The 16936-nt window shown below is 40.2% G+C and overlaps 1 protein-coding gene and 1 long non-coding RNA gene across 6 annotated transcripts in view; both read right to left on the bottom strand.

The window, feature by feature from the left end:
• The window catches only part of usp6nl (USP6 N-terminal like), a 104767-nt gene that overhangs the window by 37820 nt on the left and 50011 nt on the right, over window positions 1–16936 (bottom strand). For 3 of the 5 annotated variants that reach the window (XM_014410995.3, XM_076875442.1, XM_014410993.4), the window contains one exon: window positions 1340–1413. The exons of 1 other annotated variant lie outside the window; for it this stretch is intronic. In XM_014410995.3, coding sequence (XP_014266481.3) covers window positions 1340–1413 — 74 coding nt within the window. Of the gene's footprint in view, window positions 1–1339; window positions 1414–14570; window positions 14788–16936 lie in introns of those variants that run through there. One more of the 5 variants, XM_014410994.4, reaches the window with a different exon arrangement.
• On the bottom strand, window positions 2808–12081 carry LOC101475951 (uncharacterized). The gene is made up of 7 exons (XR_003024995.2): window positions 4872–12081; window positions 4238–4333; window positions 4048–4141; window positions 3846–3957; window positions 3606–3759; window positions 3361–3488; window positions 2808–3247 (listed from the first exon to the last, which is right to left on the bottom strand). It is a non-coding gene; the product is annotated as an uncharacterized LOC101475951 (long non-coding RNA).

Consider the following 16936-nt stretch of genomic DNA (forward strand, 5'->3'; position numbering starts at 1 on the left):
GTCTTTGTCATGTTTTATAGCCTAAATTTAAGAAGAAATTATCTGTTTTGGTGACAGGCTGCTAGTAGCAAAGTGCCTAAAGACACAATTTAAAATGGGTTCTTTGCAAAGTTTGTCATGAACAGACAGAACACTGGTTCATCCCTTTGGTTAGATGCCTTTTTAATGCTTGAATGATTCATAGGTCAGTGTTTAGTTGATTAAACAAAAAATAACTGGAGTGAAAATGAGTGAAAAAGCAGCCAATGTCCAAAGAAAAACTTTGCTCAAGACCGCTTTGAAAACTAACTACTAAAAAGTCTTACTACTTGGGTGCAACATATAAAGAAACTGAGGGTTTTGCACAGCACCGTATGCTGTCAAACTCTTCAGTTTCAAGAGCCCCATTCAGCCTGGTTTGATCTGTAGTGGGCTGGACAAGAAATCAAAGTAAGTACTTTTTCCAGCAGTGCCTAATTTGCCATATTCACCCTTCAGTCACTGCACATTACAATTTATGGATCACAACAGATCAAGATACCAGCAACTTTATGATCCAAACTACTTCAGATCTGGAAAAAGTGCACATCTGCAGACATTTTCACTCCTGTGTAGTGATGCTGGCATCCCTGCGGTGGGTTTCTGTGCACTTTATTTAACAAATTAAATTTATTTACTAAATTTAATTCAATTTTCCCACTTTGCAAAGCTACCCAGTGGACCACACGGGATTCATTGGTGGATCTCGTGTTTGACGCCCCTGATTCAAGTGCTTTGGGATGAAGGAACTGCCACCTCTGGATCCCAGTCAATAAAATCATTCCATGCCCATGACATCACATTAACCCACTCATTTAGTCTAATGAGTAACCACTCGAATCCGCTTCCTCCCTTTTCTATCAAACCTTCATGCCTGCAGGAGGGATTTTTGTTGTTCTCTGCCCCTCTAACACAGATAACGCACGGCCCACTGAACACACACACACTGGAAAGACAACGGTGGCTTTTAGATGTATAATTTGCATGTTAATTTTCACTGAGAATGCTGCATCTGAAATGTGGCTCTTGCGCAGTAATCACAGCCTTTCGAAATTTATGAAAATGATTAAATCACACGGCGGCACATTGTGCACACGGCACGCTGTTATTATTGTGTTTCACGGGCAATAAGGCAGTGATTTATGGAGGGATTTCACCACAGCGTTATGAAGTTTGGTGGAGTCTCAGCATGACTGAGTGGCTGGAATTTGGCTTCGGATGACCACAGGAGGGAGAAAAAAAAAAGTAATTGCTGTGGGTTTTCCGCTTCACCAAAGCTTCTGTGTGCTTTCACACTGACGGAAGGAAGCGTTCGCCGTACCTTGTCATATTTGGCGACTATCTCAGCCCGCTCCTGGTCAAGTTTCACCGCTGCATCCTGCTCGGTATCAGACGCTGGAGAGACAACAAAAGAGGCGAGGGGAGGAGAGAGGAGAGAAGATGATTGGGCGTTGAGCATAAGCAAGTTCAGCAACAGCAACTTAGAATAAAGGTTTGCTGGATATTAATATATACACTGCTATTATTTTAGGATAAATTCAGCAAAAGACAAAAAAGCCACATTAAAAGAGATCAGGTTATATTTTGCACTTCATTTAAATACATTTGCAATCCTGGTTTTCAAAAGATGTTTCTGAACCACTTTTGTTTAAATTGTGTTGTTTAGTATGTATATTAGATGTCCTGTTTTTCTTCATAGAGCCACTTGATGGTACTAAACTCAGTTTTTATAGTACTTCATTTAGATTTTTGCTTATTTTGAGTCATTTTTACCTCATGAAGCAATGCTGTTTTATTATATTCTGTTCAAATGAGCTATTTTGCTTTATGTAACCCTCTTGGGATGACCACAACCAGATCCCCTGACCCAGCCATTTTTACTAACCCAACCTAACAGTATCTAGCAGCTCTTTAACTCCCCTCTCCCTGCTTCCCCTCTGGGGGTGATGGAGGTTGATGAGGGTGGTTTTTTGATCCCTGTGATCTCTTTTATTTCCTTTTCCCTGTCTCTTTACTTTAGTAATGTAACACATGATGCAGGGAACAGTTTGAAGTAGAGGGCCTCTACTTCAAACCGATTTGGTTGAAGGACCGTTTTGGGAGGACACTCGAGATAAACTTATCCTAACCCTCGACAATCAGAATATGTGATTTTTGCTACACTACATTTTATGCAAGAGTTCCTTGAAAACCACGGCAGTAATGGGCCTCCTGTAAGTTTTCTTAGGTGTTGTAACTGTCGCTGCTGCTAGCTAAACTCAGCCCTGGGGCGCACACACATCCGATTATCCTGTCATCACAGACGTGCTGTGTGTTATTCCGGCTCCCTCGGAGTGTGCCAAGAGCTGACGTGGAGAACGCACACACCCTTTTCAACACACACTCTTCAAACCAGTCAGAAGGAAACGCTTCAGTGCGGCATGTCCAGCGTGTCAGTCTGACCTCAGGCGGTGTGTGTGTCTGTGTGTGTGTGCACAGTAAAAAACCAAGTGTCAATTTTACACTTACAGAGTTGATTTTAACTCTGCTTCAGATAACATTTGGTCCCACTCAAAATTAGAGTTAAATTTACTCTATGGCCAGTGTTAACTTTTCAGTGTTAATTGTACTCAATTTAGTGTCAAAATTAACAACAAAATGTGTAAAAATATTTAACACTGAGGGTTATTCACACTGTTCAGAGTAATTTGATTACACTTTATAGAGCTATTTTACTCCAAATTTAGTTTAATAATAACACTCTGATGTGTAATAATATATCATTTTTATTTCTCTGTAGTGTGATTTTTTTCATATTCATCTTATGATGCTATATTACTAAATAACTGTGATCTATCCTACATTATGGAAATAACAACAAATATACAGGTTAAAGTAACAGCATTTATTATGTTTCTCAATTCAGTGTCATTTAATTAACGTAACAAACCTTTACAATTCACAGTTCTATGATGCTCACTAGAGAAAGCAATATGACATTTCCCCAATGTCGTAGTTGCAGAAAAGTAACAAAGTTGGTCAGGGATGAACTGTATGATGTACCAAAAACATAATGGGCCCTAAAGAGTTCATCAAGGGCTCCTACAGAACCTGTCGCATTACATGGAAGTGCATGCTTCTCAATCACAATGAAGGTGTGAATGCTGCTTCTTGTGGATCCCTGAGTACGAAGGTAGGGCTGACTGCTTCGGGTGATGTTGTCTAGATGCTGCTGTACACTGGTTCCAGCCTACAACAACACATTAAACAACAGTATTAAGTGACTATCCTCTGACAGTAGATTAGCTCAACTCACTGTCCATGAAAATAGAGGTGATGGAAAGTATATTTTAAACAACATACCTTTGGGAATTTGATGAGGTTATTGACAGCTTGAGATGCAGACATCTTTCCTGGTCTCTTTCGCCCTTGTGCAGATGGTGGTAGCAGATGTAGCAGCAGCAAGATAGTAGACAAGTCACTGTCCCAGCCTACAGACGAATAAACAAAGAATTATTCCAAAAATACATTGAATTGACAGAATTACCTATATAACCAACAATGGCAAATAAAAACAGTCACAATCATACCATTCTCAACTTCAGTACCTGACTCAGCATTGCACATTAACTCCAAGAGCTCTGAGGTGGGGACAAGTCCATGACTTTCCTTTACAACCTTTGCTTTGAGATTGGTGAGCCACCTCTCCAAGAATTTGCTCCCAGTGACCTCACAAAACAGGAGTCGGAAATCTTGTTCTATCTGTAATGCAAAAATACTAATGAGGTGTTTGATTGAATCCTGCCTACAAATTACATCAGTATCATTTAAATGATAAGTGAACTTACTTTTGGGAGATTTGCAAACTGAGACGCTTCTTTCCTCCACAGCTTTTCTTTGAATGGTCTTCAACCGCCATGCAATGTATCCTGAACTGTTCTCTGGATCGTAGTAATGTTTCTATGTAATTAAATAAACGAAGAAGGACTATGTTATCAACATTTCTGAGGGCAATTATGTATTTAATGTTGAAAAGTTCCCTTTACTTACATATCCATGTTGTTAATATGGGTCTTCCAGATATGGAGACAGAGCAACAATGTCCTGCGCATACATCACTCTTACGCTTTTAGGGGGAGATGTCCTAATGTATAAATTCAATAATTGGCATTAAACATCACAATTAAAAATAATACAATGTTTAAAATGTTTCTTTATATCTTACATTTTTGATTCTTACCCATGTCATTCTGTCATCTCAGCCTCAAGTATGTTTCTCATCCGTCTTCTGGTTGCATCTCTCAGAGATTTGGTTTGTCCATACTCTTAAACCTTTCTATAAAATAGGAACATTACTTAATATTACTTAACATGTCATTAACATTGCTATCAGTTAATTTACACAAAATACATATTTCTTACTAAATAATGAGCAAAACTCTAAAGTAGTGTATGCCTTTGGCATTTGCTTAAAATAATATAAACCAGTAAAGTTAACTTTATGGTAATGTTACCCACTTTTTCTGAAAGTATGTTCGCTCATGTAAGCTAATTAGCGATTATTAGCTTACTGATAAACGGTAATTTAGTTGTTCAAACTGTGCGATTTGACATGTGACAATGATATTATTTAGACAGCATTTAGAAGAAATACATAGTTAAAATGTTTTAGGTTCATATTAACGCAGTGAGAAGATAACGAACATCTTAACTTTTAGCAACTGCTAGCATGTAGCTACTGGAATGCCATTAAACCTATGGGTAAATGCTGCTAACATGTCCTCACTCGACATCAGTGAAACTATAAAGAGCTACTTAGTTTAAAAATACCTTTTAAACAATGTTACCAGTATGGGAATGTTAACTTCACTTACCTGACTGTGGCAGCTCTTCGGAGAAAATTCCCTGCGCATTAGAGCTCTGAGGCCACACACGCCTGCGGACTGGTAATAATCAACACTGTGTGGAGTGAAGTCTTCACTGCGTGACTAACAAACTTTACACTGACTTTTAACTCTGATGTTAGAGCTGGTTTACTCCTCATAGAGTTGTAAATACTCTATCTAGGTTAAAATAGGTTTACTCTGAAATATTGACACTCCATTTTTTACTGTGTGGCTGCTTTAAACCGACAGCTGCCGTGGCGAGGACGTCACCGCGCCACAGAAAGGTTTCCAGTGTTTTCCCAGCCTACGCGTCACATTGTGTGAGTGTTAAATGTGTTTATCCTCTCACACACACCGATAACACACAAACACACACACCTCACTACTCTGTGATTGTAAATCTGCATTTCCAACAGCAGTTTACACACATACTTCCTGATTTTGCTGCGAGAGACAACCAAACACTGGATGTGTGCCAACAAAGCTCTAAATTGGAGTCACATTGTGTTTATGTTGAATCTGGTGTGCAGCATGTAGTAATGAAGCCTTGTAGTGAGCAATACCTGGAAGTGGGAAGGGGAAGTAGCAGGCATGGAGCCTTCTGAATTTAGCATAAAATGACCACCTAGGAGGACAAAATGCTTACAAGGTACATCCTGAAGCCTGTTGAACATCTACGCTGCGCTCTCCCAGCTCTCAAGATCAAGATAACCTTAGAGATCCAAAGATGGATGTCAGATGGGTGAAAAATAACAAGCAATGAAATCATTTTAGAAGGTTTTTAAAGCTCTTTTCTGAACTCACCTGAACTCTGGAAAAAACCCAGAATCTACTCGAATGGTCGTCAAACTACGTTTTTATACCTATACTGAAGTGCCAAGGGTGCAGAGGAGGTCATCAGATGTCGTCTTTATGGAGAAAAGAGTTCAATAAACCTTTGGATGGTAAACCGTAAAATCACCCCAAGACCTGAAAAGCCTTCAGTGTGTTCACTGCTAACTCCACGGCGCCAAATACTGAGATTCTGTCAACATCAGGCATCTCTCAGCTTCGGTACAGAGCACGGTTTCAGAGAGGTAATCAGCGCCATAAAAGGGCGATGAAGACAGCATTAGGAAGCAGAAGTGGTGGCAGTGACATAAATCACTGGTTTCTGTTTGTGTTTTAGTGTCAGTTTGTGCACCAAAGATGCTCAGGTAGGTCTGGGAAAAGAAAATCTGCACAGAAAATAACAATGCATGCTGAAAATTGAGGCTTAAAAGTTACTCTGTGCCTTTTAGTGAGACACAAAAAGATCCTCCACCTTATAACATCTGCCAGGTCACTGATGAACCCCAGCGGGGTTGGGGTTAGGCTGCACACTACATTTCAGATCAAGTCTCTTAACATGCAATCAGGCCTGTACAGCTCTTCCTTTATAGGATTTCCATTTGCTTAGAAGCATTCATATCTGATGAGTTGCGAGTAAAGCTTAATCTAGAGACTTGCCTTGATGCATGCTCAATCACCCAGATAAGGAAATCCCACAAAATTAACTGTTAGGCAGTAGGTGCTAGCTTCAGTCATTATGCAGATGCACTGTTTATAAGGTCGGGGAAACCTGCAGTCAGCTGAGACTGAAGAAGTCACTTGGTTGAGTGACGAAACGCTTCTCCTGCTCAAAACACAACGTGTTCTGAGACTCACAAATATATGGATCGGAAACATTTGGAATTTGACCAGAAGAGGGAAAGTTGAGGCATTTCCAAAGCTACAAGAACTTGCAGCTGACAGTAAATGCTGTCTGCCCCTCCAACGCCTGATCTTTTAATGACGAAAAACAATAAGAAGTATGAAAATAATACAGTCGGCTATTAAAACCTCAAATCTCAAACTGCTGGCTTTTGCCCTCTTTAACCCTTTTCCACTGAACCCCCAGCAGTCAGTGATGATGATCCTTATTCTGCCAGCTTTTCAGCCCTTTGCAGCTCTTTATTTGACTCCAGTCATTCTCCAACTTCCTCTCAAGGTCTCTGGGGTTCAACTGGAGGAAAGGCAAGACGGGAATTCCAAAACGCTGCGAACAAACATTCTCCTTATTGAGCCGGCTGGCATTTTTATGACAGGATGGTGTGTGTCAATGAAAGGCATGTGGCTGTGGGCTGCCAAGAGCACTCTGCAGGAGAAGACGCCACGAGCGAGGGGATGGGGGAAGAGACGTTCGCACACAGCAAGGCAAACTGTCTGGGGCAAATAAACAAATACAGTAAAGTCTTTTTCTGCTGGGAAATCCTGCCCGAGAGGCCCTGCGGTTCCCATAGTGAGCGGGGGAGGAATTGGGAAGGAAATGGGATTCAGTCTTTTCTTTGCACTAAAGCTAAGCCCCAACTTTGAGACCCTCACAGCCATATTAGTATTCCACAGCGGTCTGACTTTAGATAAATGCAATTAGAGGCCTTTTCATGCTTTAAGGATCACTCCAGCGTCTGTGACGGAGATCGGGTCTATGTTTTTATTTGCAACCGAGGAGCTCTTGACTTGCTCCAGAGGGTTTATGTGGCATTTCATGTTAGGACTCTTGAAATATGTTTGATAATGAGCCTCCAAAGATGACTTTGACATGCCGCACACCATGGTCATCAGCTGGAGAAATTGTGACTCAAATTAGGAACTTTATTGCAAATTTAATTGTGGGGAAGTCAAACTTCTACTAATTTTGCCAAATTATGACACAAACCTGCATGTGCCAAACCAAACCTTTGAAATAGAAATATCCATGTCCAATAAAAGAAAAGAAAACCGAGGAATAACGCTAAATATGCAGAAATTCCAGCGCAAGAGCTCTGGCTCATCTACTTTACATCAGGTTAATATGGTTATTTAACAGTAATTAAGTATCTAAATGATAACACTATGTGTTATAAAAAGAGGTGATTGACTGATTGATTGATTTGTTTCTGAAGCCACAGTGCAGTGGGGAAATTCTGCAGTCCTTATTTAAAATCCCTTGAGCACGATCCCTGAGTCTGATCAGACTGGAGAGAGTGAGCAGTACAAAAAAGTGCTGCAAAATAAGCTAAAAGAGAAGATAAATCCCCTCTGAGCTTGATGGGCTTTGATTATTTAAATCAACTGCTTCATGCACACACATGAAAACACTGACTAAAGTCACTTCAGCTGCTTTAAATGGACAGAAGCCTCAAACTCAAGTAACTTCAATTATCTGTGATGTGTAGACGTTCATCTTGTGTTTATCCTTGTAGTTTATCCAAACTGGTTTGGCAAAATAAAGCACCAGAAAAAAGAAAACAGAGTAGCTTGTGAAGTAGAAATAAGATAAACAGGAACAAACATTGAGAGAGCATCAAAACAGCAATTATACATTTGGGGGTGGGATTTTCCTCGCTCCTGTCACTGCCCTTTATCCTTCTTTCCAGACTACAGCCCCCCCACGGAGCTGACCTTCAACCTCCCGCTGTCTAATTTGCCAGTCAGACCCCAGCGGCGAGGCCGACGAGGCTCCGTCTAACCGTCCCTGCCCCGCTGTGACTAAAATGTCCTCGCCCGTCACCTCCCAGCCGGGCGCTACCCCGTCCCCACCTCTGCCCTTCACTCCTGCTCTGCACGATACATTCAGGAGTGAACTGGTGTCAGCACTCAGAAGTGTTCACACATGACAACTGGACAGGAAGTTAGGTACCACTTCCCCCCTGTGGGGTTTACCACTGAACAGGTGAGTGCAGTTCTCAGGCAGGAAGCTCACACGGCATTTTCTGCTATAATGTAATCTTGCAGCCCTAAAGCCTCTTGCATCAGCATATTGAGCACATCAGGTATGTGAAAGAACGACTTCACGGTGGTTTGGGGGAATATAAAAGCTTTAACAGAGAAACAGATTTAATGCTGGCTTCAGGTGCTGCTAACCCTTCTGACAGACTTTCATTAGGAAGGGGTCCCCTGCTGCCAAAGAATCATGCCGAGAAATTTGAAATGCTTGACAAATGACAAATGTTCAGGAGCAACAGAGAATCAGAGTAAATGGCTGTTTCTTGGACTACAACCTAAGACGTTAATATTCTTTAAAGAAGACCTTTTCTGCTTTTCCTTATTTTAATTCATTTATATAGCACCAAAACATAACAGTAATCACCTCAAGGTGCTTTATATCGTAAGGTAAACACCCTACAATAATACAATTGAGCAACTGATGACAGTGGGAAGGAAAAACTCGCTTTAAACTGGAAGAAACCTCCAGCAGAACCAAGGTCAGGGAGGGGCGACCGTGCCGGAGGTCATTTCCTGTCATATAGAACACTTTGCCGTGTTCTACTATATTGAACATGGCCAAGGTTTTAAATATCGAGGTCAGGTTCAAACTGATGTGAAAACTCAGTTTCAGACACTTTTTCCTGCTTTGAGCTCTGTGTGATGTCACTGGAAATGAACATGCCTAATATGACCATGTAAGGCACACAAATGGCCCAACCGTAGCCCAAGAGGTTTCTTTCAGTCTGTGGATCCACTAAGGGTCTGCACCAAGGTTTGGCACAAGATAAAAATTCATATTTTGAACTCTTAATCATGCACAGCTCTTTTAGAAGATTTTAAGATGCACATATGGAGCAGGAACATTTACTTGAAATAACGTAAACAGACGTAAGCAACGAGCCCCGGCTTTAACTGACTACATCTATATTTAAGAGAAATTTAAGAGCAGATGCAAGGATGAAGCCTCCAGCTGATAATTCCTCTAGGAGCCGCTCTAACCATGTGACAGGAAGTGTTGTGGAGAGTATTTTTGTTTTTCTTCCTCTTTATCACTTGCTGTTAAAGACCAGCCCTGACAATGTAAAACATGACAAGCATAACCACGGTCTTTCTTGTTCTCTCAGCCCTCTTTTGGCTGCTGTAATGAGCCCTCTTTGTTTTTATCTTAAGGAGTCCTCGCCTGTTAAAGCTCTTTGCTGCTCTTCCACCCATTGTCAGTGCATCTCTTACCCTCTCATAGATGCTATCTGTTCAGAAAAAGGAATAATTATAAGAACTATGATAAAAGAGGACAGGCTTGATTGGAGAAGAACTAATTTCCCACCTTTTGTTTCGGTGCTCACACTTCGTTTTGAAGCTGACGGCCACGTGTGACCTGTATTCAGACCTGCATGTTCACTGTGTGCTTGCTAAACATGCAAAATGTGTTAAAAACAATGCAAACCAATGATCCCCTCATCTGTGATATAAATATCAATTCAAAACAGGAGTAAAGTCTTGTACTGAGTATATTCCAGTAAAGGTGAGCTGGACGTTTTACTGCAGAGATTTCAACTCCGGAGGGTTTTCACTTCTGTAACCGTTCGGCCTTTTGAAAGTTTGCGGCAGCCTGACATTTAAAAAGATGAGGCAGCCTCTGCGCGTCGATTTTTAGGTTGAAAAGCTGCACGTCTGTACACTTTTAAAACACACTTTTGCACATTTTTCTTTACTGAAAGATGAACTTTTGCATTTATAACTTGTGCATAGGGCTGGGCCATATTATACCGTTCACGGTAATACCGGTATAATGTTAGGCAACGATAGGAAAATGAAATATCGCGATAGAATGGGAGTAAAACGCGCATGCGCAGTGCCTTTGTTTTCATACGCACATGGCCGATTGTTGAGTGAAACAGATGAACCAGAATTGGTTTGTAAAAATGGTGCAACTTCCGTGATGTGGAACTGGTTTGGTGTTTGTCCGTCAGATACACGACAAAGCACATTTTTTTGCAGAACATGCAAGCGGCCGTTGTTATTGTCGTATTTGTCGGACTAAGATGCTCTTAAATCTGGGAGTAATCTGGGTCCTAAACTCCGTATACTTCAGGTCAAACAACACTGCAGCATCACTTAGAGTTAAAAACTGTCTAAATTCTTTCATCTTTAATAAAACGATCAGCATTGCTGCTTTACCAGGTGTAACTATGAAGTTTAACTTCCAGGCATCCATGAAAACTAAAGTTATTACATTTAACGGAGTTAGAAGTTAGCAGGAAGCTAGCGGAAGTTAGCTCGCTAGTTTCGCTAGTTACCTAAGCATGATATTGCACGTTCTGACTGAGAGATTTCTGAAAAAAATCAAACGTACAGTTCTGCTATCACTTCCAACATAAATGAAGACAGGAAACTAAACAGCAGTGACGTTTGTAGGGTTACTGAAGTTGGGCTAGCTGGTATATAATGATGTGCTACGTGATCGCTAGCGACACAGCTATGTTAGCATAACATAAACAGTGAAGCTGGAGGACGAACACTAACACTTTTCCACTTATAAAAGTTAACGTGAAGGTTCTTCATGGTTAGAGACAAATGCAATCGCATGGCAGGATGCTGTAAACGGACCAAACTTCAGTCAGGAGAACAACTGAGATAATCCATCCACAATACGAGGTTAGTCATTAATATACTGCAACAACATGGGAATAGAGCAGCTGCCAGAGAATTCAACATTAATGAATCAATGGTACAGAAGTGGAGGAAGCAAGAAGAATGAGTTTAATAAAGTTTGATTTATCTGACTGCTTTGTTTCGCTTAATGTGCCTTATAATCCTGTGCACCTTATGGTCCGAAAAATACGTACTGCACACTGCAGTTTAATGTTGCAAAGCACCTCTTTTTAACTTCAGTGGATATTATACATGGTTATGCTCAGGATATGTCAGCCCATTTCTACTGGAAATGCCTTTTGGTTAAACTTTCAGCAAGGAATTTGCATTTGCACTGTTATATTTTTATAAAGCTTTAATGTACATAAAAACCAGCTTCTTGTTTAAGTGAAAATAAATGGAAGGTTGTCTTTTTGCGCTAGTAATGTTGTGGAGTTGTATTTTGTCTCGCATCAATTATATCGTCGGTTATATCGTTATCGCAAATTTTCAAATATATATCGTGATAAATATTTTTGGCCATATCGCCCTGCTCTACTTGTGCATAAGATCTAAATTCCCTAAAAGTTAATTGCTGCAAATTTATCTGAGTGACTTGTGCTTTACATAAGGCACCGCAATTACAGTGGGTTTAGAGCAGGGGTGCCCAATCCCGGTCCTCGAGAGCTACCGTCCTGCAGCTTTTAGATGCATCCTTGTTCCCACACACCTGAATCAAATGAATGGCTTGTTATCAGGCCTTTGCCAAACACGATGGCATGCTGAAGAGGTAATCAAACCATTTGATTCAGCTGTGTTGGAGTAGGGATGCATCTAAAAGCTGCAGGATAGTAGCTCTTGAGGACTGGGATTGGGCAGCCCTGGTTTAGAGCAAGAACAGGAAATATTCTGTCATTTAACAAAATTTTTCCTTTTTATTATTACAAGGCACTCTGTGTACGGAAGTGGATTAGGGCCACCGAAAATTTTTTTTTTAAAAATGGGCACGTTTCTTTTCTTCTTCTTCTTCTCCAGAATTCTGAAAAAAAGTCAGAATTCCGAGAAAAAACTGTATAACGAGTGACTGGCTGTGACTGTAACTTGGTTTTTAGCACTTACAATAAACATTTTACAGATCAAACACTTGTGTAAGTGTTAAAAAACATGATTATTATTGCAACACATTGTTCTGTTGTTGCATCACTAGTTTTCCCATGAAAGCCACATCTAATATTGAATGTTTGCAAGCTGTGCCGGTACTTCCAGCCACTCCCTTATTTACAAGGGGTCGCCACATCGGGCAGCTCCGCATTTTTGATTTGGCAGATCTTTGCACCCAAAGGGATTTCAGTCTCCTCCTGAAGCTTTCACTTGTTAGACAAATGTGTAAATGGCTACACTATGGAGCCACAATTTCACAATATTAATGCTACTTAACGTTCGATTGAAACAAGCGGCTCTTTTAGGTAAGTACTGCATCAGTAACGCAACTCAGCACACTCACGAAACAAGTTTCCCACTTCACAACAAACAGATGAGGCAACTTTAGAGAAGCATGTGTTATTACTGTGCCTCCAAAACAATCATCTGCCTCACCCAGTCTTCATTTCCAACCTCAACGCAACTGCAGGAACGTGACACAAACCTCTGAATGACACCCAGCAACCAATAATCACAGACTCCAACCAGACTTACAGACAAATAATTAACTCCCACATTACCCGTGGCACATTCTCAGCTAAGATAAAGGAGAAGTTAAAATTCTGCTTGTTTCAACAAAGCCAAAAAAAGGAGAAAAAAGTTTTTTGTCAAAGTCATTTAATTTGTAGCACCTTCATGTAAGAAGGCTCACAAATTTATCAGCAGACAGTCCACAGTACCTCACAATCCACTATCAGCACACATTGTTATCATTCCGCTGTCAGGGCTTTATATTTGGAAGTGGCACATGACAGTTTACTGTTACATGTCTGCACTTGCTTATCTTCTACTAAGTGCGGTGACATCATTTGCTGTTTGTGTGCAAAGTGTCACCAGTCTGTGTAACACTTCACATGCCTCCTGTGCACTAGAAGACTTCGAAAGGAATTAGAATGAAAAAGCCAGAACCTGGCGCTTGTGTCATAAATCGGTTTTTAAGACTTTGCAGAGCCCACCGAGCCGTCCAGGAAATTATTTACACGCATTCTGGTGGAAAACTTCGAAGGACAGCAGGTCTTGAAAAACGGAGCGGAAACTTTTTGGCAAAAGCTGTCGACCCTTTGCTGCTACCTTCCTCCACGCTAGCTATGCTAGTAATTCGTCAGGACTGACATCAAATCCAAATGTGAAAAAGACTGATATAAGAAACCTCTGACTGACTTTTTACAAGACCATATGATCAAGATGATGGGCAAACATCTGACATTTGTCTGTGACACTGAAATCATTTGAAAAGTTGCATGGTGTAAAGTTGGTCTTAGCTGTTAGATCCTAATGAACTGTAATATTAGCATGAGTTCACTAAACACACAGTCTGTATGGATGGCAAAAAGTTTAAATCATGAAAGGTTTTTGCATTTAAATTGTCAGAAAGTTGACAGTTCTACAGGAGATTTTGTCCAGATGGTCCCACCTAATAAAAACTTGAGCAAAAAGTCAAACTCAACCTAAAATCCAATCCAATAAAATCCAGTCAGTATTTTACTTTAGCCCAGTTTCATCATATAAAATATATATACGTGAAAGAAATTACAGATATAGTAAGTGCTTTTTCTATTTAAGTACAAATCATGAAATCAAAATAAAAACAACGCAGTATGCCATTGGGTTAATGGCTAAATAAAGGCCAACAACAAAAACAGCAACTATTTAATTGCACGCTAGCGTATTGACCAACCCATTTATTTACTTATATATTTATATATAATTTTAGCAGCTTTGGTCCTCCGTAGTGTAGTGGCCTACATACAGTACAGTGAGAGTGTCAAGTTTCTGATTAACTTTGGAAGTCTTAAAAAAAAAAGAAAAACGTACATACAGATATATTGTCAGAATCTATGACCAATATTTAAACTTTCACTGGATTTTGCATTTGGAAAGGAGATGATTATCAATCACTGGTGTAAAAATCACAAGACGCTCTGAATTAAAACCACGTCAGCAGGACATTGTGAGCCAACAGACCAGTTTAATATTAATTTATATGATCCATTTAGACCAAAAATACTAATCATAAGGCACCCAGCTAGAATGTCCCTCACATACCATCTATGTACATGCCAACAACACAGAGAAACTGAGTGGAACTCCACAATTGACTTCTTTTACCTCTTTTCAAGACATCCTGTGGATCGTCCGAGCGAGCTTTAGTCCGCATCGGTCACGGTTCAGCCAAGTCCAAAACACCAGGAGATAACATACACTACCTCATCCCATCACTGTCACTACCCAGTGCTCCAGAAAGAGAGGAAATATGAGCGAGCAGCAAAGAGAAGTGAGATCAGAGCTGCTGCTGCTGCTGTCACAATGCTGCCGTTTGTTTCACAGACAGACAGACTCGGACAGAGAAATCTGACTTCAGGAGTGAGCCGTTCCCACTCACAACATTCTCCACCCAAACACAACAACACAACGACAACAACAAGCTCTATTCAGCACATCATAGAGAAGGAGACAGAAAGGACAGAGGGAATCGCTGTTTCCAGACAGCCGATGAAACTTTCACAGATTTTCCAAACATCACAAAAATAAAATGTGAATCAGAGGAATTCTTTCAATTCCACGTAGGATTACAAAATGTACTTGTAAAACTCAAAATCTTACCGCTCATGACAAAGCAATGTTTTATTAATGAAGCAAAAATGTGTGTAAAGGTTTTGCTGTGCTGCTTCTGGGAGACAGAGAGCATGGGGTGTGCAAGCTGGGAAAAAGTGAGAGAGACAGACAATGGCAGTATGATGATAAACAGTTTCCATTAAAACTTCATTATGAAATGGACGTGATGTACCATGACGGGGCTTATGATGTGGCGTATCGAAGATGAGAGGCAGGGCGGTGCTGGGGAAACGAGCGACAGGCAACGCAAGCAACAAAAAAAAAAAAAAAAAAGGAAGAGAAGAAGAACGCTCAAGAAAGGGAAAGCGTGAAAGATCAAGAATGTGAAGAAAGTCAGAAAAAGTAAAAAAGGAACGATCAGAAAGGAATGAAAGAAGAAAGAATGCTTAAAAGAAAGAAACAATGAACGAAAAACTGAAGTAAAGACAAAGATCAAATGTGAAGAAAAGAACAAAGAGAAAGAAAGTTCAAGAAAAAAAGTAAAGGAAACATGAAGAAAGTGAAAGACAAAGACAAAGTGTGAAAGAAAGATCAGGAAGAAAGGAGAGAAGCAAAAGATCAAAGTAAAAGATCAAAAGAAAGACAGACACATCAAGAAGAAGGAGAAAGAAAGACCGATGGAGAAAGAAAAACTGAAATAAAGACAAAGATCAAAAATGTGAACGAAAGAAAAAGGAAAAAGAAAGATAAAAACATGAAAATGATCAAGAAAAAAGAAAAAATGATCAACAAACTAAAAGAAAGAAAGAGAAGTCGTGTCATCTCAGCTCTATCTGTGTGTGGGATCGTTACAGGAAGTGTGTGTTTGTGATGGGACTGAAGGGCTGTTATCACTTCTGCAGCTGATAGAAACGAGTGGGTGGGGCTGTACAGCTTTCAGCTCCTCTGCGTTGTCTGCAAGCTCATCTCTCTTTAAAGGGTTACTCTGCTTTTGAATTTTAAACAGACAAATATACAGATTTACACCATGAAACTACAATCTCAGTCTTATTTACACTGAAGTATATCAGCACTGAAATCTTTGAAACAAAGCTTGTGTCCTCAGATACAGAACTGGAAACAAACCCAAAGTAAATAAATCAAAAGTACATTTAAATCGAGTTTAAAGAATTAAATAATGGCTGAAAGAATTAAAATAATGGCTGAATACTGCAGTTCTGTGGACAATGTCTTGCACAGTCTACCTGGAAACCATCTTTTTATCAAGGGATTCTTTCTGTCATTGGTTGTTTCTTGGTGGTTATAATCCGACTTGACAGTCACCATGAAAGAAAGAAAGCTACAGCTAGCCCTACCTTCCTATAAAGTGGAACAAACCATAAAACAGTGGCAGTGTTAGCTAACTGAATACTGACTAATATAAGAGGTATGCATGTAGGTTCATAAACAAAATATCATCCGTAATCTCAAATGCTACAAACGAGCATTTGAACCACACAAAAGCCAGGCCTGTTGCAAACATCACTGAGCTGAAACTCAAAAAACTAAGAAACGTGAGGCTCACATCACCTTGTTAAAAAAGGGATGGAACATGTGACCTTTAACCCCTATCTGTTTCCTGTCTTCAGTCTGTATGTGAGATCAGGCAGTTTGGTGGGTGAGCCTGGTGCTGTCAGCCAAAACTACCATCAAGCAGCAAGTAAAACACAAAACATACGAGAGAACGCTCACGATGACTCATGACGAGTCACTACTCTGAAAAATAATCCCAAGTTCAGTCGTGTAGTTTCATCCTAACTGTGTGTGTTTGCAGCGCAGTTGTACTGGAACTATCTTGAGGACTGATCTAGTCACCAGGCTCACACAACACACACTTTCAATAAAAATATCTGAACAACATGCAGTCAAATATACAGTTT

Source organism: Maylandia zebra, linkage group LG17, assembly GCF_041146795.1.
Source record: "Maylandia zebra isolate NMK-2024a linkage group LG17, Mzebra_GT3a, whole genome shotgun sequence".
NCBI classification, from domain to species: domain Eukaryota; kingdom Metazoa; phylum Chordata; class Actinopteri; order Cichliformes; family Cichlidae; genus Maylandia; species Maylandia zebra.